This window comes from Vulpes vulpes, chromosome 16, assembly GCF_048418805.1.
Source record: "Vulpes vulpes isolate BD-2025 chromosome 16, VulVul3, whole genome shotgun sequence".
Taxonomy (NCBI): domain Eukaryota; kingdom Metazoa; phylum Chordata; class Mammalia; order Carnivora; family Canidae; genus Vulpes; species Vulpes vulpes.
The window spans coordinates 76,206,318-76,231,012 of NC_132795.1; the positions used below are offsets into that span (position 1 = coordinate 76,206,318).

The 24,695-nt window shown below is 37.1% G+C and overlaps 1 protein-coding gene across 4 annotated transcripts in view; it reads right to left on the reverse strand.

Moving 5' to 3' along the window:
* Nucleotides 1–1,366: 1,366 nt before the first annotated feature.
* The window catches only part of SRBD1 (S1 RNA binding domain 1), a 193,762-nt gene continuing 170,433 nt past the window's right edge, over nucleotides 1,367–24,695 (reverse strand). For all 4 annotated transcript variants that reach the window (XM_025992583.2, XM_072741202.1, XM_072741203.1 and 1 more), the window contains 2 exons: nucleotides 5,785–5,969; nucleotides 1,367–2,261 (listed from right to left, as the gene is read on the reverse strand). In XM_025992583.2, coding sequence (XP_025848368.1) covers nucleotides 1,972–2,261; nucleotides 5,785–5,969 — 475 coding nt within the window. In that variant the 3' untranslated portion in view covers nucleotides 1,367–1,971. The remainder of the gene's footprint in view (nucleotides 2,262–5,784; nucleotides 5,970–24,695) is intronic.

Below are 24,695 nucleotides of genomic sequence, written 5' to 3' on the forward strand. Positions count from 1 at the left end.
TCACCAAGTGCCATGCTACATTCTAGAAATATAAGATGAATGAGACATGCCCCACTTGTCCCAGCCTAGGCCTTATAGAGCTTCCACCATGTTTGGGCTAGACAGGACAAACCAGGCAACCTAGTGCAATATCAAGTTCTCCTTGTGTCTACAAGGGCTTAGCTACCAGGCCAATGGAACTGCTTCTGCTACTCTGGTTCTTTTATTCAAAGTGGCCAAGGAGAAGGTTTCTTCCCAAAAAGCATTTGTTTGACTATATATGATGATAGATGTCAACTAGGTTTATTATGGTGATCATTTTGAAATACATACAAGTAGTGAATCAGGCTGTACACCTGAAACTAATATAATGTTATATGCCAATTATGCCTCAATTTAAAAAAAGCATTTGTTTGAGATTACATTGCAGGCTTCAGAACAAGACTCTTTGGGTGCATATTACTCATCACTGATCTACAAATTATGAACCAGGAAGAACACTGGAAGGAGTAGGCAGATCAACTTAAAGTTACAACATTAAGATCCATTGTCACTTGAAGACCAGTAGAAAAAGACCAGAGAGAAAAGCATTTCAGAAATGAAATTGTCGGGAAAACAAGCCTTGAGTTATACAACTTTTAAGGAAACTACTGCATCAAAAAGATCTATGTATACCAGTTGGAAGACTGAAAATTTTGAGTTTAGTAAACTACCAGGCAAAACTATCAATGAACAGTCCAATTTGTCACTTTGTAAGAGACTATACTACTAAGATGATCATACAGTTTATTATGCACAATGAGGCAGTTTGGGAATAAAAAGACGTACTATTAAAAACCTATACTATGGCAGTGAGTGTTTACTAGGACAGTCCCAGGCAAAAAAGCAGGACTGGTCACCCTCTTTAGTAAGTATCTTCCACTCATTACAGATGGAGAAAACCAAGTATTCATTCAGTCAAGCAAATGACTCCATTAAGCAAATTAGCCAGAGCAGCCAGAATGGATAAGACCCCAGTCCAGCGTGGGCTCTATCTAAATAATTTTGCCCCTGAATGGTCATGCTAATACTTACCACCTCCCCTGAATAAAAACAGAGTTAAGAGTCACTTGCTTTACCTACTTGTTTTTCTTGTCCCTTCATACCTGACCTACAGTCAATCTTTAGGAAGGCTATTTCTTTCCTCATCTGAAGTTTAGCCCTACTGCTTAAGAAAGAGTATAGCTTCCCGTCCTAAGCCAAGTCAAACCAAATGCCATTCTTCAAGTTTCCAGAGGCATCCCCCTTGCCCAAAGGCACAGATGGTTTATATGAAATTTGCATGAATATGTGCCACATCAAGAAGGAGTCCTAGGTCATTCACTGAATCAACATAACAAAAACAAGGTCACTAGCCACAGAATTTTATTGTAGGGATCAATACATATATACTTCTCAGCAATGTTTTGAGCCATTCACTTGATGGTTACAAACACATCAGGATCTAATAGGCATATTTTTTATTTCCTTGGCAAGAGAAAATCATGAATCAAGTCCAAAAGGCCTGATTTAAAAAATCTATAAAAAGGAAGGGCCAACCACCACCTGCCCTACTAGGTCAAGAAACATTGTACAGTTCAAATCAAGAACACAATTCCATACAAGTCCAGCAAGGCAAGCTGGCAAGTAGAAATGAAACAAGAATCTATAATATAAAATGCAAAAGGAGTCAAAGATGAACTACAAAAAATAAAATTTGGGTCAGAAAACCATTACTAAATAAAATGACATAAGGATGTCTATTAGTTGTTTTCTTTAAGGGGAAAAGTAAAGTAACTGAGCTCTTAGTTTTCTATTTATTCAGAAGGAAAATGAAAGTGTTTGAAAAATACCTCAAAATATTGAGTGAATTCTTTCTCATCTACTACCTAGAATTCACAAACATCTGACTTATTCTTAAACATCTATAGAAATGAGAAAAATAAAATTGGTGTTTGACCTTTAATGCAACACTCACAAAACCCGAATGAGGTCCAGAGTAATCCTAGATCGGGGGATGTCAATGTTGAGTACTTGGACTTCTACTCTTTCTCCAGGGCCTAGGCCAAGACTCCTTCTCTTCTTTGTTTTAGAAAGTTTTGCTTCTGTTACATTTCGTATGGGAATCAGCCCTGATCTCCCCACTCCTATATCTACAAAAATTCCAAACAGAGTGGCATTCTCAACTTTGCCTGTAAGAACAGTCCCAACCTGCAGGTCTTCCAAGCAGACTATGCTTCTCTTGAAATCTGGTTTATCAAAATCTACAAGAAAAAGGGAAGAAAAGATAGTGTAAATAGTATGTACTATATTTCCTGGACCTGTATCATGTACTAATATACATTAGTAAATAAATATTTACTACGTATCAGTTATGTGCCGGGACCACTAGTCAGCATTGAGAGGGGACGTTAAAAAAAGCTAAAACCCAGGCTTGCCTTCAGAGACAATGCATCTTAATTGGAGAAGCAGCATTCACATAGTAGGAACAGTACAAGAAAATTTACTCACACTTTCTCCTCAAACTGTATCTTGCTAGCATGCAAACATTAGCACTATACATAAAGAATGAGAAGAGTAGAGTCTTAACTTTCCTCTTTATGAGGAGGTGATGAGAAAATATCTTTGCGTAATGAATATATAAGGCCAAATCACAAACACTGAGAAAGTAAGACCTTTAAAGAGAGAAGATTGGGAGATTCCCCCCACCCAACCCCCCAGTACCTGAATTCTCAAACTGTTTAAAGGTGATAGAAAGTACATTAACATTTTGTCGAATATGGACGAAATTAAAGTCTTCTCCTCATTTCCCTCCACAAATTTGGAATTCAGGAGTCAATTTCTATCCATCTTGAATTTACTTGTCCAATCAAAACTTAATACCTTCTTGATTATCTATGGCTCAGAAACCCAGATCAGCCAGTACCTAATCTTCTTTCTCCTCTTTCAGTTCAATTCATCAAACATTTATTAGCCTCTAGTATGATCTCCTGTCCAGGCACTCCGCTGGGTGCTAGAGATACAAAGATGAGGACATGCAGATCCTACTCTCAAGTTCCTTAGAGCCCTCTTTTCTTGTTGGCCTCAGTGTACATTTCTCTGTTCATGAACACCATGCCGCCCAAAGTGGGTATAAAGCATGCCAAGGAATCATGGCTCTAGTAAAAACAAAACAAAACCAACAACAAAGATTTTATAAGGGAGAAGGGTAGAACTAATAGTTTAAATAGGGCTTCTGGGTTATCTGTGGATTCCATTTTCCCATGCTCTTCTTGGCCCCCTTTCCTAGGATTACTGAATGTTGATTCTAATAACAAAGAACATTCTATGCTTGGATCTCCTTTTACTAAGGCCTCATTTTCCCTCCACCCATCCCACTTCCTTTTCCTCCACAGCTGTTGGCTTGATCCTGATTACTTGTTAAAGCTATCCTTTACAGTTGTACTAACAACTGGCCACCTCTTGGTTCCCCTCCCCCAGTCCAACCATCCTGAAATCAAGTTTTTTTGTTTTTTACTTTTTCTGAATTCCCCTTTTTCCTATAAAACAAAACAAAACCCCTCCTTAAACCTCAAATCTCATTTTCCTCATAAAAAAGGAATATGTGAAAACTGGAATTGATTCTGTAGAATTTTCCCTGACACAGAAGTAGTGGATTCCAAAAGCAAGAAACCTGTTGTAATATTCCAATGGGCAAAGACTGTGTCAAAGCAAACTGAAACTAAGTCATTGATCAGGGCAGAGGTAGGATGGTCTCTGAGGTCTCATAGGCATTGTTTTTATGCTTGGAAATTCTTTTTTCTTACAGAGGTCCAGCTGCTATAGATTCCCCAAGGGTTCCTGATCAGCTGCTTAGTTTAATTTTGCATGGAAAATCAGAGTCAGGAACTACTTAACATGTTCCTGAAGACAGCCTGGGCCACTGAGAAATCAGAAAATCCTCCATGTACCAGGCAAACTTTAACACTTTGATTGCCAAAGCTATATATTCAGTCTGCTATCACTAGGCTGCTTCTGACGAATCCAATTATAGAAACTAACTAGCAACCAGAGTGTTAATAAAATAGAATTGATCTTGTCACTGAGAAAAGAGACAGGATGAGTTCAAGGGAAAGAAAGAGGCATCAAGGAAGGAAATACTTTTGAGAAAATGGAGAAAAGATGTAACATTTATAAATACTGTAATGAGGAAACATCCACAATACTATCTGCCTCTTCAAAAGTATGACTGTCTGCCTTACCCCTTGGGGATATTTTTAGTATTAAAATAAAAGCTTTCAAATATTTTGAAAATTGTGACTTACGCTAGGGCAAAGGTCAGTTCCAAAGTGAGTTTAGACACTTATTTGAAATTTCACTTATCACACTGATAAACACTGCAGTAACTGGTAAGCTCGGTCCAGAGCCAGGTGCATCTGTGTTTCTGCTCACTAAGGGCATGACAAAGTGAGGACCTCTACTTAGCAGTTGGTTGTTTAACTGAACCATATAATCTGAATGTTGATCTTCGCTCTGAGTCTACATTATAACTGGGATAATGGAGCAATCAACACCAAGAGAGAAAAGCGAAGATGGACAAGAAAACCCAATACAGGAGGCCTGGAGCTAGAGACAGCATATTTACCAATCTTCTAATGCGGTGGTCCTAGGCATACCAGCCTTATATCTTACCTTGTTTGATATCTATCCTTAGTATCCTGCTAAACAATACCCAAGGAATTCATATACAAGGGTACCAGGCCTCCAAATAGAAGTGGATGGGTCTACTGAAACATCCACTTTGGATGGACCACCCTGGAGACTCCTACTGCTACATTTTTGTTATCTTATTGTGTATTTTTTCTTCAACTTTAAAAAAAATTAATTTCTGACTTATGGAAAAGTTGAGAAGTAGTATAATGAACTTATCAGGTGGTTTTTTTTTTTTTTAAGTTTATTTATTTTTTAGTAATTTCTACCCCCAACATGGGACTCGAACTTACAAATCTGAGATCAAGAGTCCCATGCTCTTCTGAGTCAGCCAGGTGTCCCTTGCTGGGTGTATTTCTAAACTCCTTTAAACCTTTTCAAAGAAGCATGTCTAACTCACTCAACAGAGCCTAAATGAGAACGAAAAGAACCAAGCCCTAAACATGTATCATAAAACTGGTTATGAGACAAGTGCAGATTCATTTAAATCTCAGAGCTTCCTATTCAAATTTCCTTAGGCAGAGGGTTACTCAATACCTTAATTCTTTTTCATGGGGTCATTGCTCTCAACAACTATGGCTGTCATACTTCCCTCACCATCAACCTATGCTGAAAGCTAAGAGTTCTTTTAATTAGAAGGAAAATCAACGGAGAGATAGTATCTTATTTGTTCAATGTGTTCACTGACACAGAATACAGGAGCTTGGAAGGTTGCAATTTAGGAAAAAGATTCACTTTTTTAGTTTATTAACCAAATACCCTGGACTTCTGGCTCCTACAAGACAAGAACAGCTTACAAAAGGATTATGAAAAATGTGTGCCTCCATCCTCATGGCAGCCAATGTATGATGCACTTAGTCTAACATGATAGAAAATAAGCATGGGACAAGGAGTTGGGAGAGCTGGCTTCTAGCTTTGGCTCAGGATACTAACCAAACACAGTGACTTTGAAGAAAGGGCACTGTGCTTTAGTTTTCACATGTACAGAATGGAGAATAATATCAGTTTTGCCTATGGCAGAGGTTTGTTGTGAGGGCAATAGAAGATAATGTGAGCTATGCAGGTGAAAGATGCTATTATTTAAATTCAATTATTTACCTGTTCGAAAGTCAAAGCTCTCAGGCTGGCTGAGACCATCTATGATGACCTGTAAGGTGTGAACTGTTGTTTGCAAACTTTCTGCAATTTTCTCTATTCCGTCCTTTTCAAGGAATGAATTTATTTTTTGTTCCATTTCAGGCTTTCCAATCTCACACAGAGTCCCTCTGAAGAATGACAAAAACCTGCAGGGGCAAAAAAACAAAAAAACAAAAAACCAGCATTTATTAATAGTATTACTGATTTTCTAATCTCCTTATATAGGTCACCCTAAAATTCATTCATCTCAGATCCATATATCATCAATCAACCAATCAATCGGTCTTGACTGAAAATCTACTATGTGTCTCAGCCTGTAATGACTGTCCTGTCCTGGAAAAGGAAGGAGAGGATAGATGTAGGTTCCTGTGCTATTTTCCAATCAAGCTCCTTCTCAAAATCAGCATCAGAAATGCTTTACAATGTAATGTTTGTTAGAGTTTAGTGTCATACATATTTTATAGATAAGGATACCTATGTTCACCTGATGTTTCCTAAATTTGAGTTAGAAATACTCATTTGAATTTAAGTTAGCTAACAGGCAAACAATGAACTAATGATACCAAAATCCAGTAAAATATCCGGTAAGCACCTTCAGCTTTTGACAAATGAAAATTTGTTATTCATGTATCATATCACTGCTTTTTACTTTTGGGTACCCATGATGACTACTAATTCTCAAATTCTATTGACAGGCAAGCTTCACATGGATTAAATTATATCAAGTACATTAAGTACTCAGAGTCCACAGGAAAAATATGGGAGGGGATATAAAAAAGAAAAAGTAACTTTGTTACAAAATGGAAGGAGTAAAAGCAAATAAGACCTCAATTACATAATATTGAGGTGAATATTTTTATATACTATATATATTATTACTGTGATATTTATAATATAAAAATATCTGCCTTTCTCAATTTCCCCTTGCTATGTTTACCATTTCCTTTGCTTGCTGCCTCTCAATTACTTAGCTTTGGAGTTCAGTAATAAGTTAATTAAGAAAAAAATGAAGGGTTAAGCCATTTCCCTCTTCAATTTCATCTGAATATTGGGCTGTAGCTTACTTTCTTGATAGTTCTTGGCTGTGTATTTTTCAACATCATTAAGTTCCATTTCCTATGATTAATGGCACTTTAAAAATGTCAACACAGTAATCAGACAGATAGTGATACTAATGCCCTGAAATCCTTTCCTCTAAGGATGTCTCTGGAATATAAGGGAAAAAGGAAATTGTTGGAGGCTTGTCCATCATCAGAACTGGGATGTATTCCATTTGGCAGGCTGCTGCATTATCACAAAAGGAATGTTTGTCATTTCCAGTCTTTTTTTGTATTGTTGTGTTCAACCAAAGCCTCTTTAGTGATCATGCAGTACTGATAATCTGGCATCTGGTGGAGAAAGCTCTCTCATCTCTAATTTAGGGCATCTTTTTGGGTTCAAATGTACAATCTTCCTATATCCCATAGCTGTATTTTTCATCAAAAACAGATACTCCAAAATCTAACTAATTCTCTTGAGAATATATATTGGTTAGTGGTCCAATGAAAGACCAAGGAATTGGTCCCTTGTCTCTCTTTTTGGAAATGAGCTTCTATCCAAACTGGTGGGCCAATGAGATATACAACGTAAGTCTGTGTCCAGGCTTCCCCAGCCCACGAGAGAAGCAGCCAGTATCTGTTACTGCCATTGGAAAAGCAGTAGCACATAAGGGCCCTGGTGACAGGGAACAGCTGCTGAAGCTCTGACTGATGGGAGACATGGCACATGACAACTTCTGCCCACAGACAACTTCTCTGCACAACTTTCTGAATAATGCATGTCCTGCTGAGCAGGCTTCCCTGGTATTTATCCTCTTGGCTTGATTGGTCTGCAACCAGTTATTTAGTAGAACATCTTTCAAATCCTCAAGATTCTGGCTTACAATCAATTATTAAAATGCCAGAGCATATTCATGGGGGTAAATCTATAACCTTGATTGGCAATTTATAATTAATGAAAGTTAACTAAATGAAAGAAAATTCCATATACTTCCAAGCACTGTGTAAGTCTTGGTCTCAATAACAAAAACACTGGCTCAGGAGGCTGCTTGGAGCCTTAAGGTTGTATTGTGTGTGTGTGTGTGTGTGTGTGTGTGTGTGTGTGTGTGTGTGAAAGAGAGAGAGAGAAAGAGAGAGAGAAAGAGAGAGACTGCTACCAAAGTCACTTCCATCAAAGAAGTCTGTTTATAGTGGTTGCAAATGCAAGAAGAAAATTGGTCTGTTTAACCTGGGTGCATATTTCATATATCATTTTCATTCTCACACACACAAGCTTGAGGACACTGGTAACTGAAATCAATAAAAAAGTACCATATTATGCTCCTAGCTAACACTTCATATTGATCAACTCTATTTTTAAATGACTATGGAACAAAGTCAAATGTTACTTTATTTTGAAAACTTTCTTAAAGTTACAACAGGATTGCAGAAAAAGGAAAAGAGCGAACAAAAACGGAAGAGAGACTATAAAATAAACTGGGAATAGCATTCAGATTGACCTCTCCCTTATTGGATTTCAAATATATTCAACTGTAAATTATAGGAAACAATGTCTTAGACCTGGCAATCACTCAATAAACATGCGTTCTTTAAATATCCTAATAGAAATTTATTCTACATTTTCTGAATTTTCACTCTGGAGTTGAATGTGATAAGTAACATGCAATACAAAGTTTCATTTTAGAATTGGGTATGATAAGTAATACTCAATACAAAGTTCTTTCTGCCTCAAAAAGTACCATATAAAAACACATCACACTTTATGAAGCTTGAAAAACAGAATGACAGGGAACATGTACTGACAGGTAAGTGCCGGGCATGATGCTAGTGCTTGAGAGATGTGTTCATTTAATCCTAATAATAATCCTAAAAACTAGGTGTCCTATAATACAGAAAAGTAAAATTGAGGTTTAGGGAAGTTAAATAATTTGCCCAAGGCCACAAACCTATTTTCACTGACTGGAGTTTCACACCACATCAGTGTGTGTCTGTTTAGAACTGTAGTCATGTCAAAATAAGTGATATCTTTAAGATATAAAACATAATACTTCTGGTAACATTTCACCAACACAATTTAATGATAGATGATTTCTAAACATGAGACAGTTAATACTGAATAAATTCCACAAAAAAATTGTTACATAAATGAATTTCTGGAGATAATTCTCTCAAAAGCCAATGAGTTATTCAAGTCACAGTGTCATTTTCTCCACTGTCTTTGCAAAGCTTTTTCAGTTTGCTAAGGACTGTGGCCTGAGCTACTGTTTTTATTTAATATGTAATTTCATCCATCTTACTTAAAGTAAGAAAGTATCATAAACGCAACAAATAAGCACATCATGTTCTTTTAGCACACATCTGCATGAAGTTAAAATATAGACTTTGCAGCAGAGATAATTCTTGTTTTTCAAGCAGAATGCTTATATAACCTAAAATCATTGATATTTTCAACAGCAACTTATTAAATGCAATGTTTTTTTCTCTCCAGAGTCAGTCTTTGTAAGGCTTTTCCCAAAGAACAAGAAATTCTCAAGATTCGTAAGACTTCAGATAAATCACCCAGCTTAGGAGCCCAGGACAGGTTCATTCCATTAAAGCACCACGGTACCCCACAGAGTATGGAGGAACCATGGTGATGCAAGACCATCACTTTAAAAACAACTTACTATCAGCACGTGCTTTGTGGACTCAACACACAGGATTTATAATCCCACGAAAAACCCAGCAACCGTGCTGCAAGGGCAAAGTACCTGTGTCTGTCTACTCACTCTCAACAGTTCCAAAAGAGACTTTCATACTGGCTTATTTTTATCCATTAGTTTTATTCAATTGTAATTACATCAATAAACAAAGCATTAAATGAAAGAGCACAGTCATTTTATAAATAAGGAGGCACAGACAAAGCAGGTCATAACTTGTAATACAGATGGACGTTCAGTGATTTAAAAAGAGAGCTTGTACTCTACGAAAAAACCCGGCCTTCTTAACTGTGATTGTAGATTAAGTGGTGGGACACAAATGAAAGTTCAGGAATAATCTGTTACGCCAAAGCCACAGATTCAATATATATTTTTAAATCTACCGCTCTTAATATTAAAGACTAAAAATAAATTCCAATGTGGCAAAAAAGAAAAACCTGATACTCTTTTTATACTACCTACAGGGAGCTGAATTTACACAGGTGAATGCAGAGCAGTGCACATTTAGTTCAGCTTGAAAGAGAGAGCGCTGACTTTACCACATCTGCTGTTTCAGCAGCCAAGTCCAAGGGGCAGCAATGTGAGTTGCACTTTAATCATCAAAGAAGCTTTTCAAACTTCTAACCTCTTTGTTAGACCGAGACACTGAACTGGGCCAAAATCCTTAAAAACCTTTGCTGGCGCAAAATCTGTAAGTACTGGTAAATTCAAGTAGAGTGCATTAATGGAACATCCCATTGGACTGCAGAAGCTGCTAGGTCAGTGAAGACAATGTTTAAATGGCTTTTCTTAGCATGTAATCAACCAGAGAAATGTAAAGCAAACAATTTTTCACAAGAACTTACAGCTAATTGGGTTTTGAAAACTGCAGATAAACTTTTAAAAAATGCAATCCTTTCAGAGTGGATAAAGGAATTGTTCTGAAAGCCTGTACAGACTTTTATCTGAGAGTATAGTTTTAAATGGTATGCAGCCATCCAAGCAGCAGCTGGAGGACATCTTCAGTGGCATTGGCTTGGTATCATGTGGAGCATCTTTGGAGCACTTCCTCCATCTAAACACATCCCTACATCTAAATACACTCTTGCATCTATGAGTAGCAGAAAACAAAAACAAGAGGAACTGAAAAGGAGAAGCTGTCATAGATTAAGAAATGCAGTTTGTTTTCTAAAAGACTTGGTTTATAACCATAAGACAAGGGTTACCTGCTTCTAACTTCCAAAGAACTTACTAAATGTTTCCTTCTTTTTCAAAGATCTGGTATATATGCAGAGAAACTGGATACAGCATGCATGCTGCATTAATTGTATATAGGAAAATATATTCTTAGAAAGCTGTTTTATTTTATCTTGGTAATTTTGTATACGGAATTGGCTTTATAAAAAAAAATGCCAGTTACAACGTGCTTACACAGTTGTACCACACAAAACATTTAAGATCAGTGAAATAATAACCAATGTCACAAGGAATTAGTAGTGAATTTTTTTTTTTTAGAGATTCATCCATTTATTTGAAAGAGAGAGGGAGAGGGAAAGAGAAAGAAAGAGAGAGAGAGAGAGATAGAGAGAGAGCGCGCGCGCACGCGAGAGCACATGAGCAGGGTGAGAGGCAGAGGCAGAGAGAATCCTTAAACAGACCCCCTACTAAGCATAGAGTAGCTGTGGGGCTGGATCCCAGGACCCTGGGATTACCACCTGATCTGAAATCAAGAGTCGGATGTCACCCAGGACCCTGTAATATTGATTTTTATGTAGCTTTTCCTATTTCAGAACTATTTGCTAGGTTACGGTATACTGCGTGATAGTATAATTTAAAAACCCAAATGTATATACATATACATCCAAATTAGTGTGAGTACATAAAAATGGGAAGGCATCATGTAATGAAATGATGTGATTACTATTCTAAAAATTTCTAAAATCCTGTTTTAGGAACTGCCTTAGAAATAAATTTACAGGCAACAAAGGAAAATTAATATTCTTACATTTTTTTAAAACAACAATACCCCCTTCAATAAAAAGAACCAGAGAAAACCCCATCTACCCTATATTATTCAGGTTGATCATCCTCTTTTCATTGAGTCTGGAGTTTTATATTTTAATTTTTATTTATTTTTTAAAAAGATTTTATTTATTTATCCATGAGAGGCACAGAGAGAGGCAGAGACATAGGTAGAGGGAGAAGTACAAGAGCCTCATGCAAGACTTGATCCTAGGACTGCAGATCACAACCGGAGCCAAAGGCAGATACTCAACCACTGAGCCATCCAGGTGCCCCGAGTCTGGTTGTTTTAAACACACATACACACAAACACCCTTAAATGATAAAGATTTTCTAAAATATCAAGTCTCTTCCAAGGAATGTGACACAATTGAAGCATTTTTGAAGCATCTGAAAAATAATTGAGTAAAGTATACTCAGTTGTTTCATTAAGTATTCATTTACTGTGGAAGAAGACTATGGAAGATGATAACAGGGTCTCTGCCTTGAATGAACTTACAGAGTCTTATTTTAAGCAATGACAGTATGTCAGAATAAATACTCTTCTACATCTGTTTTTAAGGGGTAGGGTTTTTACATGCAGATAAGCATACTTTCAAAGTACTAATAAAGATGATTTCATTTAATTCCCTCAAAAATTTATTGTGGATATAGATTTTCAGATAAAGGAAGCGAAACTCTGATAGATTAAGTGACCTGCCCAAAGTCACGGAGCTGAGACCACAAAGTTGTAGGTAAGGTAAAAGCTGTCATAGATCACCTCTTCATTAACACTCCTTAACTCTTTACTGCAGGGAATATTCAATGCAGACAAAAAAAATTAGATCCCAGATAAAATTTGGCACCCAGAATCACTGCCTGGGAACAATTTATTATTTTTCAAACCAAATTCAAAAGGAAAAAGTTTGGCTCTTTTTGAGTTATCCAGCAAGAGTTGGACAAAATTAAGTTAGTGGTTTCAAAGCCTGTAGACTCTCTACAGCTCAAAAACACTGTGCTTAGAATTCATATAATTTAATTTACTGGCTGTAAAGCCATAATGTGGATTAGTGCTTGTGAATATTTGAAAGAGGAGGGCAAATAAAAAAGTAGTACTCAAAACCACTAGGCTAGATGGCAGAGCTGGAATTAAACAGCTCCAGTGCTATTGGGGTTTGATAAAGCCCAGGTATTAGAGTAAGGACTGTCCTCCTTGGGAAAACAGTCTTTTTACTGTGAGTTTGGATCTGTCAAGGAATCCTCCTTTCAAGGAATTTGAAAATGCTTAACATCTGTTATTTCCCTAAAAACCCTGGTTGTCCTCTGAATGGGCAGAGTCATTTTTATTTCATTTGAAGAGTATGCAATTGAGGTCAAAGTAATTTGCTTATGGTCACACAGAGTTAGAAGACAGGCTAATGTTAAAATCCATAGTGAGACTGGGGACAGGAAAGGAAGGAGGCAGATAATGGGACACTAGATCAATACCCTACTGAGTTTCAGGCTCCAGACTGAGTGATCTAAGCCTGAGGAAGACGGGAGAAGGCCAGTCCTAAGGAGATGAGAGAGACTGAAGCAAGCACACCACTGGGGCTGGCTGGCAACTCCCTGGCACTCCTTCTCTGCTGGGTGCTAACAAGCTGCTCCACATATGCAGCAGAGAAACCACAGCCTTTTCTCTAGTCCCAAGACCCAGTGTTAATATTAACAATGTTCAATGACCCAAATTATAGCTGGATCATACGGTAAAACAATTTTTTCCTAGGAGAACAGCAGTTGTAAACCACATCCCCCTTAATGGCTCACCTTGACAGCTCCTCCTCAATCACAACTAAAAATAATAGCAATAAGGGGGCACCTGGCTGGCTCAATTGGAAGAGCATGCAACTCTTGATCTCAGGGTTGTGGGTTCGAGCCCCAGATTAGACACAGGGATCACTAAATAAATAAATAAATAAATAAATAAATAAATAAATAAATAAATAGATTTAACAGCAACAACCACCCAGTAATAATAATTACAGCAACAATAGCTTACTCTGTCCCAGGTATTAAGGATTCTAGATATATTAACCTATGTAATCCTATCAGACAGGTACTATTATTATCTCATTTAACAGACAAGTAAACTAAGGTCCAGGGAGGTTAAATCACTTCCCCAGCTCAAACAAGCATGATTTAAACCCAGGCAGTCTGGTACTGTACTGCTTCCAGAATAAGCTAGAGGGAAGTTAGGTACTATCTTGGATTCTTCAACTTCCTAGCTCCCTCAACTAGCCTTGCCTTAAACTTCATGGGAGTGGTGGTGGGGGTGGGAGGTGTTGCAACAGCATGTAAGACACGAAACCTGACAGTCAATTCCTAAGAACCTCACAGCTTAGTCAAGTGGGTACATTTACTTTCATCTTTCTCTTTTGTGAAGGCACTTTAGAAAGTATGATAAACGTTATTTCCTAGGAATTACAGTATGATGTTTTGAGGCTTTAACTACTAACAAGATGAAAAAAAAGAAAAACAAAAATCACCTTTGTAATCTATTGGTCTTTCTTTTATGATGCGGTGCCACTTTCTGAAAAGGCAGTCTACTCTTGTCCAGTTATAGCTCCACAGGAACTAGCTGATACACATGCTAAGACATCATTTATCAAAAGTCAGCAGCGATTCTGACTTAATTTTCATGTCCAAATGCTGCCAACTCTTGTGAGGCAAGTCCAGAAAAATGTAAGACCTTTCAAATTTGCAAATAATTTCTTACATCTGTTTACCTAATCTTCATTTATTTTATAGAATTTGTAGTTGGGTTTCTTTTCAGGCAAGCTTCCCACAAAGAAACATGTTTTTATCATTGCAGAAGTTAGCTGGCATGCGAATGCAGGAGAAAGCTATAGCGAATTGTAGATGTGCGGAGGTGTGCTAGGCATACTCAGCAGGCTAAGTAACTTACCGCTCAGGAAAATTACAAATCACCACAAGTCATGCGCCTTCTGGGTTGTTCACAGTCAAAACCATGAATGTCAAATCTGTGAATCTACTGCTGCTGTTTTTTGTTTTGTTTTAAAACAACAATCTAAACTCCTTGCATTACAGCTGCTAATTAGCCAAGACTTCCTTCCTTGCTGGGCAGAAAGCTAAGTTTGGGAAGAATGTGACAAAACCTCTGAATGCAATTCTAAAAAAAGAGTTTGGAGATGGTAAATCCTTGAACAGGAATGGGAAAGAAACAGAGGCTAAGATGTGCTCACTCATTAAAGGTCTTCAGTCTGGGGCACTTGTCACTGTCTGGCTTGACTTATTGTAGCTCCATGGCAGGGAGCAAGGCAGGAAGTCTACAACCCCTAGTCCCCAATATTTTTAGGCTATGAGCACTGTTGGGATCCATTTATCCATTATCTCATCACAGAATCCTCTGTATCTATTGGCTTAATTCTACCTGTTTTTCTTTTTTTCCAGCTATATTGAGACATAATTGACTGTTAACATTTTATAAGTTTAAGGTATATAACCAGTCGGTTTGATATACTTCTATAACTGCAAAATGATTACCACCATGACAACTCCATCTGGTCACATAATTACCATTTCCTTTTTATGGTGAGAACATTTGAGATCTATTACCAACTTGCAGGTACATAATACAGTACTGTTTGTTAGCTATAATCACCATGCTGTACATTAGACGCCCAGAACTGAACTCATAACTGAAAGTTTGTAACCTCTGACCAACTTTAGTTCTAAAAAACCTGATAAAAGTTTTTAGTAAATTAAGAATAAACATAACTGGGCTTTTTATAGAAGATCCTCTTTCCCCAAGTAATTATTTTGTCAATTTATATAATTATTCTTATCCTAGACTTGAATTTTAAACTGATGGTTGTTTACTCTCTGAAAACATACTTTTCAGCATTGACTGTAGGGTCAGAAATAGGTACTTCAGCAGTAATAAAGGAACTGACAGTGCTAATACTGCACAGTATAGCTACTGATACAACTCATCTGATACACATTGGCTTAGTCCATCAGAATGGTGCTGCATGTCACAGTCTTGTATGCAGGCTACTCACCAATTCCAGAAACTAGTCTTTTAGATGTCTCACTAATGGCCAGAACGGAAATAACAATTAAATACTAGCTAATACTTTATTAAAATGAGTGCCAAATGACAGATTTGACATTACATTTTCTGGAATTTTTGAAGTTAAATCAAGACCATAACAACTTTCAAGCTTAACTATCTGAATGAAGTGAATCCAATTCTCAATGCAGGATATTCTTTGGGAGAATGCCAGGTCTCACTGTGACATGTACAAACCAGCATAATTTGCAGTACAAAGCACTACCTCCCAGCACTTTATTCAAGAAAAAGGAAAAAAAAACATACTTGTCTTTGGCTATCTTGATCAACCAAAATGGTATGGCAAAAAAAGAAGAGGCATGGGGGAGTGGCAAGCCCTAAATTGGCTGTTTCTACACTTTATTCTACTCATAAGACAGGAGCAATTTTCCTCATGGCCCCACGTTACCCAACACAATGAAATCACTCACACATGAGGACATTGTGAAGATTTCTAGACGATGACAGGAAATGGTAAGTAATCCTCTTTAATGGTCTTTGTTTTCTAGTCTGTAAAGTTCAGGAAGGCTCTGGACACACATGCTCTGGGAAGGCATGGGATTCAATTTGGGGAGGTCTGAAAAAACATCCAATCCACAAGGGATTCTGAAATAAGTACTTACTCAACTTGTGGGATAGGCAATGGCAGAAAGCAGGTTCTAGATGTTCTATCAAGAATTTTGCTTATACAACTGCATTGACTTCAGGCAGTTTAGACTAGAGAAGAAAAATCTAGATTGAAGTAAAGCTAGACTTTTCATTCATTTCACTTCTAGCCACAATAGGATGAAACTTACAAATAACCATGACACAGTGAGTGCAATAATTAAGTGGCCTTTGTGAAGCACAGAAGCTGAAAAAGAGCTCATTTACAGAGAGGGGTATCTTTGTAAGATTTCATGCAGGAGGTGACATTTGGGGTAGGTCTTTAAGAAGATTTCTTTTTCTTTCTCTCCTTTTTTTTAAAAAGATTTCATTTATTTACTCATCAGAGACACGGAGAGTGAGGCAGAGACATAGGCAGAGGGAGAAGCAGGTTCCCCACAAGGAGCCCGATGCAGGACTCGATCCCATCATGACCGCCGAGCCACCCAAGTGTCCCAGAAAAGAGATATTTAAAGCGCTGGAGTCAGGAAAATATAGCTCAGGTCAGGTATAGGGAATAGTTAACAGTCCAATAAAAACAACAAAATCTCCTCATTACCAGGCACTTTAGAAACATCATCTTGTTGACCTCACAGCAATCTTATGTGGTTGGTTTATTATTATTATTCCCACTTTTTATGGTATAGAGAGTCTCAGATGGGTGAAGTAAATTACCTAAAATAACTCAGCTGGTAGAACCAAGATATGAACCAGATCTATGACATTCCAAATCTTGAGCTCTTAATTAGCTCCAAAACCTGATCTTTAAACCAGGTCACAATTAAAAAGCTAGTTTGGACCCAGATTTGAATGTAATCATAATGATCTTTCAGATTAAGGATACTGTATCCTTAAAGATGGTATGTTAGTACAGAAAAGTAACAAGACATGTTATGTGTGCTTCCTAAGGACAAAAAAAAAAAAGAAGAAATTAGTATCTGGAATATGCTATATTTGACTGTTACTTTCTATCATCACATGGCTGAAATCAGACTCTGCCTTTCCTCTGGAGAAAACATTACCTCCTCCATTAAAGGAAGCTTTGCCTATTTATTTTATTAAGGGATCTGTAGGAAATGAATTCTTTGCACAAAGTGTGTAGAATTTTATGCTGTTCTGCTGCAGATATATTTCCTGAATACTGCATTAAAAGAATTCCCTTCTGTTGTTTTTCAGAATAAGAAGGGCATGTGCATTTCAAAAGAAGCAATTTGATAGTGACTACATTTGGTATCTTCTCATTTTAGGAGAGGAACTGGGCATAGAGCAGGAGTATATACCCACCTCTGCCAGTAGATATTTTTAGGTAAGAGAGAGAGGGTCAGGAATAATGTAAAGTTTTTAGGAAATGTCAATGAAAAAAACATACAGATTCTGTATTACAGAAGATTTAAGTGGAACAGAGGATTAAGAAACCTATTATTGTTACAGACAGATTTTCCTTGAGTAATCCTTTGAAGCCATTTTGTTCTAAATCTCTTACTTCCATCAGAGTCTCCTCACATTTACTTGATTACTTCCTACTTTACTAAAAAATTCAAAGCTACCTTAAAATCCCCTTCCTTAGAATATCTCCATATCTTTAATCATCCTGCCCCATACTTCCCTAAACTACGACTCCATCCCTTGATTCTGTTTCTCTTCCCACCCTCATTCCTCACAGGCTGCTATTAAGGACTCTTGACTTTGGGATTCTTTTGGTTTCTCTGCCTCCTAGTTGCCCCACTTCTGAATGTGGGCATGGGAAGTGAGGAGTGACAGCTAAATGAAAGACGTCTTTTAGCTTTATAAAATTTTATGAATGTCTCTTGTATCTTTCATGTCTCTACTACTTACTCCTCTCATTTTGGCCACAGATGTTTTATTGTTGTGGTCTCCCCATTCTCTATTCCTTAAAAGTTAAAAGTAGCAGCAACTCTTTATCTTACCTCTTCCTGGACTTTCATTACATGGCTCCTTCTTTTCACTACCAAATTTCTCAGAAGAATTATCTGTCTCTAATACTTACTGCTTGCTTTTCCCCAGTCTCTTACACATTGGTTTCTACCCTTGCCACTCTCCTAAAATTACTCTCTCCATTAATGACCTCTCAACTGTCAACACATTCTTTTTTTTTTTTTTAATTTATGATAGTCACACACACACACACACAGAGGCAGAGACATAGGCAGAGGGAGAAGCAGGCTCCATGCACCGGGAGCCCGACGTGGGATTCGATCCCGGGTCTCCAGGATCGCACCCTGGGCCAAAGGCAGGTGCCAAACCGCTGCGCCACCAGGGATCCCTGTCAACACATTCTTAAACTACTTATCCATTCTGCCATATTTGACACCACCAACTTACTGACCTTCTTTTATGACTTTTGTTTTCATATTCTGTCTTCTCTGACTTCTCTTCCCCCTCTGACCCTTTAAATGCAGACATTCTTCAAGTCTTTGATCTTAACCACCTTTTCCTCTTGTTCTACATGCTTCCTTGGATGAGTGTACCCACTCACATAACTCCTTATCTCTCGCCTTTCACTGATAATTCCAATCCTACATATCAACATGTCTAGTTCAGGTCTTTCTCCTAAGCTCTAGGACTGCCTTTCCATTTGCCTACAATGGATTTTAGCAACTCAAACTCAATATACCTCAAACTGAAACTTGTATCCTCCTTTCTTTTTTTTTTTTTTAATTTTTTTTTTTATTATTTATTTATGATAGTCACAGAGAGAGAGAGAGAGAGAGAGAGAGAGAGAGAGAGAGGCAGACTCCATGCACCGGGAGCCCGACGTGGGATTCGATCCCGGGTCTCCAGGATCGCGCCCTGGGCCAAAGGCAGGCGCCAAACCGCTGCGCCACCCAGGGATCCCTGTATCCTCCTTTCTTCCTCCCTTTATAACTCTCTCTTCTCTTATCATTTGTCTTCACTATCCCTGCACAAAAACAACAAATAAACCAAAAGGCTGGTCTTCCTCTCTTGTTCCATAATGAATGGTTAATGGCACTACTGTTTTCCACTAACCCAGATAGTATTGACAGAATTGTTCATTCATTCCTTCATTAAGCATATACCTAGTGAGTGCTGCTGTATTCCATTCTTTTCTGCAATCTTGGAATATATTCAAAGATCCCTCCTCTCAGGGAGACTGACAAGATACAACCAGCACAATAAGTAAGTTGTAAAGTATGATAAAAGTGATAAGTGCTGTGGGAAAGAGAGAAAGAGCAGAGAGAGTAATGGGAATCAGAATGACTAGGCTTACAGGTAAGGGCATGTAGACTTAAGTAGGGTAGTCAGTGTAGGTCTTGTTGACCAGGTAACATGTGAGCAGTCTTGGTGAGGTAAAGGAGGTTAAGTAGTTAGATGTGCAGATATCAGGAGGAAAAGAGTTCAGGAAGAGACAAGACAGTGTAAAGACCTTAATGTGGGAGAGGCTTGGCATGTTCAAGAAATAATAAGGACACCAGTATGGCTCAAGCAGAATGAGCAAGGGAGGGAAAAACAGGAGATCAGGTTAAAAGGGCATTGGGAACTATTATAGGGACTTGGCCTTAATTTTGAGTGTAACTGGAAGTGATAGAAGAGTTTTATGCAGAAGAATGACATACTTTGATTTACATGTTAAAAGGATCTAGTTGTCTGTTGCTAAGAACAGATAACTGGCTGTGCGGTAGGAGAAGCAGGGAGACTTGTTAGACTAATCGCAGTAGTCATAATCCAGTGGAGATGATGGTGACTGAGACTGAGAGGTCCGTACGACAGTCGGTGAGAAGTGGTCAGACCCTTCTCACCAGGGTATATTTTAAAATGACAGCCAATACAGTTTACTGACACACTGGGTGAAGGTATAAAAGACAACAACTGGATACGAATGGCAAAAATGAATACCAGATACTGGAGGATGAAGTGGAAGCTCACTGTCAGTGTAGGGAATGGGTAAAGGAGAAGTTGAAGCACTAAATTTTGGTCAGTCCTGTAGTGACTTCTTCCCAACTCATGGCTTTAAGGGCCTCCATAAGCACAAGACTCATATCCTCCACTCAGTCGCTCTTCTCGCAACTCCAGACTCACGTATCCAGCTGCTTACTTGATGTATCAAACCTAACAGGTCTTCAACTCAATTCTAACGCTTTCCCTTCAACCTTGCTCCCGTCATGGTCTTCCTCATCTCAGATGGCAGCAGTTTATCCTTGCAGCATCTCAGTCCAAACTCCCTAAGTCATCCTTGTCCTTATAAGACAACCCCACCAGGAAATGATCTCTCTGTCCTGTGAACAACTTTGTGTTTCACAAAGGTCATTGACTATTGATTTATATTATGGTTATTTGTTATTAGAGATTAGTTATCTTAAGAGAAGACTAATTTGCATAAAAGTAAAAAAGGTTATACTTCATAAAAACTGAACATTTATATTTCAAAAACACAATAGCATTATATGGAGATAAAAAAGGTAAACCAATTAGAAAAAATTTCAGCGCACACAACAAAGGACTTTAATATTTAATAGAGAATCCCCACATATGGATAAAATAGGCAAAATAAAAATGCAAAAATAAAAATAACAAAAATTAAAAAAATAGTTTAAAAAGACAGACTTTTAAAAGAACCACTAAATGACTAACTCAGGTTAAAAAATATCATGACTTCAATTTTCTAAAGTGTTATGTGAGGGAGAATAACACAAATATAAAAATAAAAAGACTTAATAGCTTCACATCTTGGTGTATTTTGGGGAGTAACATTATGGTAGGGGAGCATGAAAGCCATTACATTCCTACTGGTTTTCTGATGTAATTAAAAATGAACTTTACTGCAATGGAATTTACTTTTACACAACTGAGGTCAAACCAATAATAACTTAATCATAACCTCAATGAGCTTTCCTTCCCTGGGAAGACACTTGTATAATACTATATGAAAGTATGAACTACCTATGTTGAGTGATGCCTATGAGGTCTATACATCTACTATACATCATACTATAAGTATGCTTAAGAGCCAGAAATAATTATTATAGCTCCAAGGTGGATAATGGGGATATAAACTTAATTAGATAAATTACTAGTTCTGTTGCCAGATTTTAAAGGTCAAGAGTTGAACTTCATGTAGACAAAATTTCCCATGAAATAGTCTACAAGAACCCTCCTTCTGAGAGACAAGCCTGCTCCCAAAGGAAGCATAGAGAAAGGTGAAGTTTCTGGTCAGGCTTTTATGTTCTACATGCAAAAGGTGGCCCATGTAAAAATTGGCAGAAAAGTCCTGCTTAACAAGAGAAATTCAAGATCTCTCAAGCTTTAACACTGCTGGTGGCATCATAAGTTAGTATGTTACTTGGCAATGTATATCAAGAGCCACATAAAGTCTCAAACCCTTTGGCAGAGTAATTCCATTTCTAGGAATCCATTATAAGGAACCACTACTAGTACTGCTATTAATAAATTACAGTCCAATCATGTGATGGGATATCACTCAGCTTTTTAAAAAGAGAGATATGAAGAAATAAAAAACTTATGCTTATATGAGAGAACAAGTTGAAAAATTTATGAACTATAGTATAAAAACATACAATGTACATTTAAAAAGACATTGATTTGCATGCAACAAAATGCTATCTTAGTACCCAAGGAGGTGTCAGTTTTTGCAAGAAGTGTATAAAATCATGTATAGTACATATACATCTTCTCAAACAACAAACACTAAAAGTATAATTACTATGAGACCATAATTTTTTAACTTTTATATATATGTATTTTTAAAGATTTTATTTATTTGATGAGAGAGCACAAGCAGGTGGAGCAGCAGGCAGAGGGAGAGGGAGAAGCAGACTGCCCACAGAGCAGAGAGCCTGACACAGGGCTCATCCCAGGACCCTTGGATCATGACCTGAGCCAAAGGCAGATGCTTAACTGACTGAGCCACCCAGGCAACCTGATCATAATTTCTTTATATTAAAAAAAAAAATGAGAATCATGTGTTAAGACTCAGAACAGGACAAGGATGCCTATTTTCACCACTATTCAATGCAGTACTAAAGATCCTAGACATTGCAATGGGCAAGAAAAAGAAATGAAATGCATTAATATTAAAAAAGAAGTAAAGTTTTCATTTATTTGCTGATAACATAATTGTTTATACAGGAAAACTTAAAGAATCTATAAACACATCTATTAATACCTACTAGAACTAGTAAGTGAACTTATAGCAAGGCTGCAGGATACAAGGTTACTATGCAAAAATCAATTGTATTTTTACATATTAGTAACAAATTTTTAAAATTCCATTTATAATAGTGTTGAAAAATATAAAGTAAATTTAATAAGAAACATGCAAGCCCTGTACAGTGAAAATTTTAAAACATGTCTGAGAGAAATGAAGGACCAAAATAAGTGAAAAGTGTTAAGTTCATGGTCAAAAGATTTAGGAGATTATTATGAAGACATCCACTATTCCTATAATCCCTTACAGACTCAATGTAATTCCAATCCTAACCCCACCAGGTTTTTTGCCTTTTTTTTTTTTTAAGATTTTATTTATTTAATAGAGACACCGGGCGTGGGGGGGGGGGGGGCACGAGGGAGAAGCAGGCTCCATGCAGGGAGCCTGAGGTGGGACTCGATCCCAGTTCTCTAGGATCACACCCCAGGCCGAAGGCGAGCTAAACCACAAAGTCACCAGGGCTGCCCGGTTTTTTGCTTTTTAATGAAATTGATAAGCTCATTTAAAAAATGTATACAAGGGCCAGAATAAGTAAATGTTCATAATGTGTAAAAAAAATAAAAAAAAAAAGAACTTTGATCCCTACTTCAAATCACACATGAAATGTAACCTCAGATGTATCATCAAGCTAAATGTAAAAGCTGATACTATCAAGCTTTTGGAAGTAAACACAGACATATATTCATGATTTGAGGCAAGGCAAAAGTTTCTTAGGACAGGGAAAGTAATAACTGTAAGAGGAAAATACTGATGAAGTAGACATCACCAAAATTCAAAACCTCTGCTCATCAAGACACCAATAAGAAAATAAAGAAGTAAACAACAACCTGGAACAAAACATTTGTGAAACATATACGGACAAAACACTAGTTTCCAGAAAAAAATTTTAAAAGTGCCCACATTCCAATAATATAAAGATAAACAAATCAATTAGAAAATGGCTGTGAGCCTGGGTGGCTCAGTCGGTTAAGGTTAAGCATCTGCCTTCAAGCCTCCTGCAGCTCCCTGCTCAGCGGGGAGTCTGCTTCTCCCTCTCCCTCTGCCCCTCCTCTCACTCATGCTCTTTCTCAAATAAATAAAATCTTTAAGAAAGGTTAGAAAATGGCTAAATGATATGAACAGAGTTCACAAAAGAAGGTATGCCAATGGCCAATAAGCCCATGAGAAAATGCTCAGTGTTGCCAGAGAAATGCAAATTAAAGCTACAAAGAGATACTATCACATACACACAACACACAAGAAATGGTACAACTATATTGGAGTGAAGTCTGGAAGTTTCTAAGAAAAAATTCACCTACCTTTATGACCCAACAAATTCTCTCCTAAGTATTTTTCCAAGAAAAATGAAAGCAAATGCCAACAATAACAAAAACAAAAAGTGTATAAGAATGTTCATAGCAGTTTTACTCATAAAAGCCAAAAACTGGAAATAGTATAAAGGTACTTTGATAAGGAGAAAAACTGTGGCCTATTCATTCATACAATGAAATATTAGCAATAAAAAGAAGCAAGCTATTTACTTGTTATAACACAGATAAAAAATCTCTAAACTTTATGCTTACATAAGAGTACAACTGTATGGTATCATTATATCAAGTCCTAGAAGAGCCAAACAAATCTTTCGTAGAAAAAATTAGAATATGTGGTTAGGTCTAGGAGGTTAGGGTAGGGATTATCTAGGATGGGGCATAAGGGAAGGTTTTAGGATAACAGCAAGGTTTTTTTTTTTTTTTATCATGAGAGGGGTTTGGATTATACTAATATAATTAGTATTATATTTGTGAAAATATTTATTTGCCCAAATTCACCTCATATGTACTTAAAATTTAATTGTATGTGAATTTTACCTCGAGAAAAAAATACTGTTAAGAATTACAGAATTTCAGTTAATGATATGCATACTGAAGTACTAGTTGAAAGTGCACTGACATCTGCAGTTTTCTTTGAAATGCATAAAATGAGATGGACCGATGAAGAGATGAATAGATAAGTAGAAAAACAGGCATAGTAAAATGTTAACGATAAAATCTAGGTGTGGGTACCTAGGAATTCATTGTAAACATTTTTTTTTCCAATTTTTCTGTATGTTTAAATTTTTCCATAACAAAATGCTGGGGGAAAAATAGGCACCATTGTTTTGATGTTGACAGAGTATTACATATTATTTTTTTAATATTTCCTAAGTTCTGTTTTTT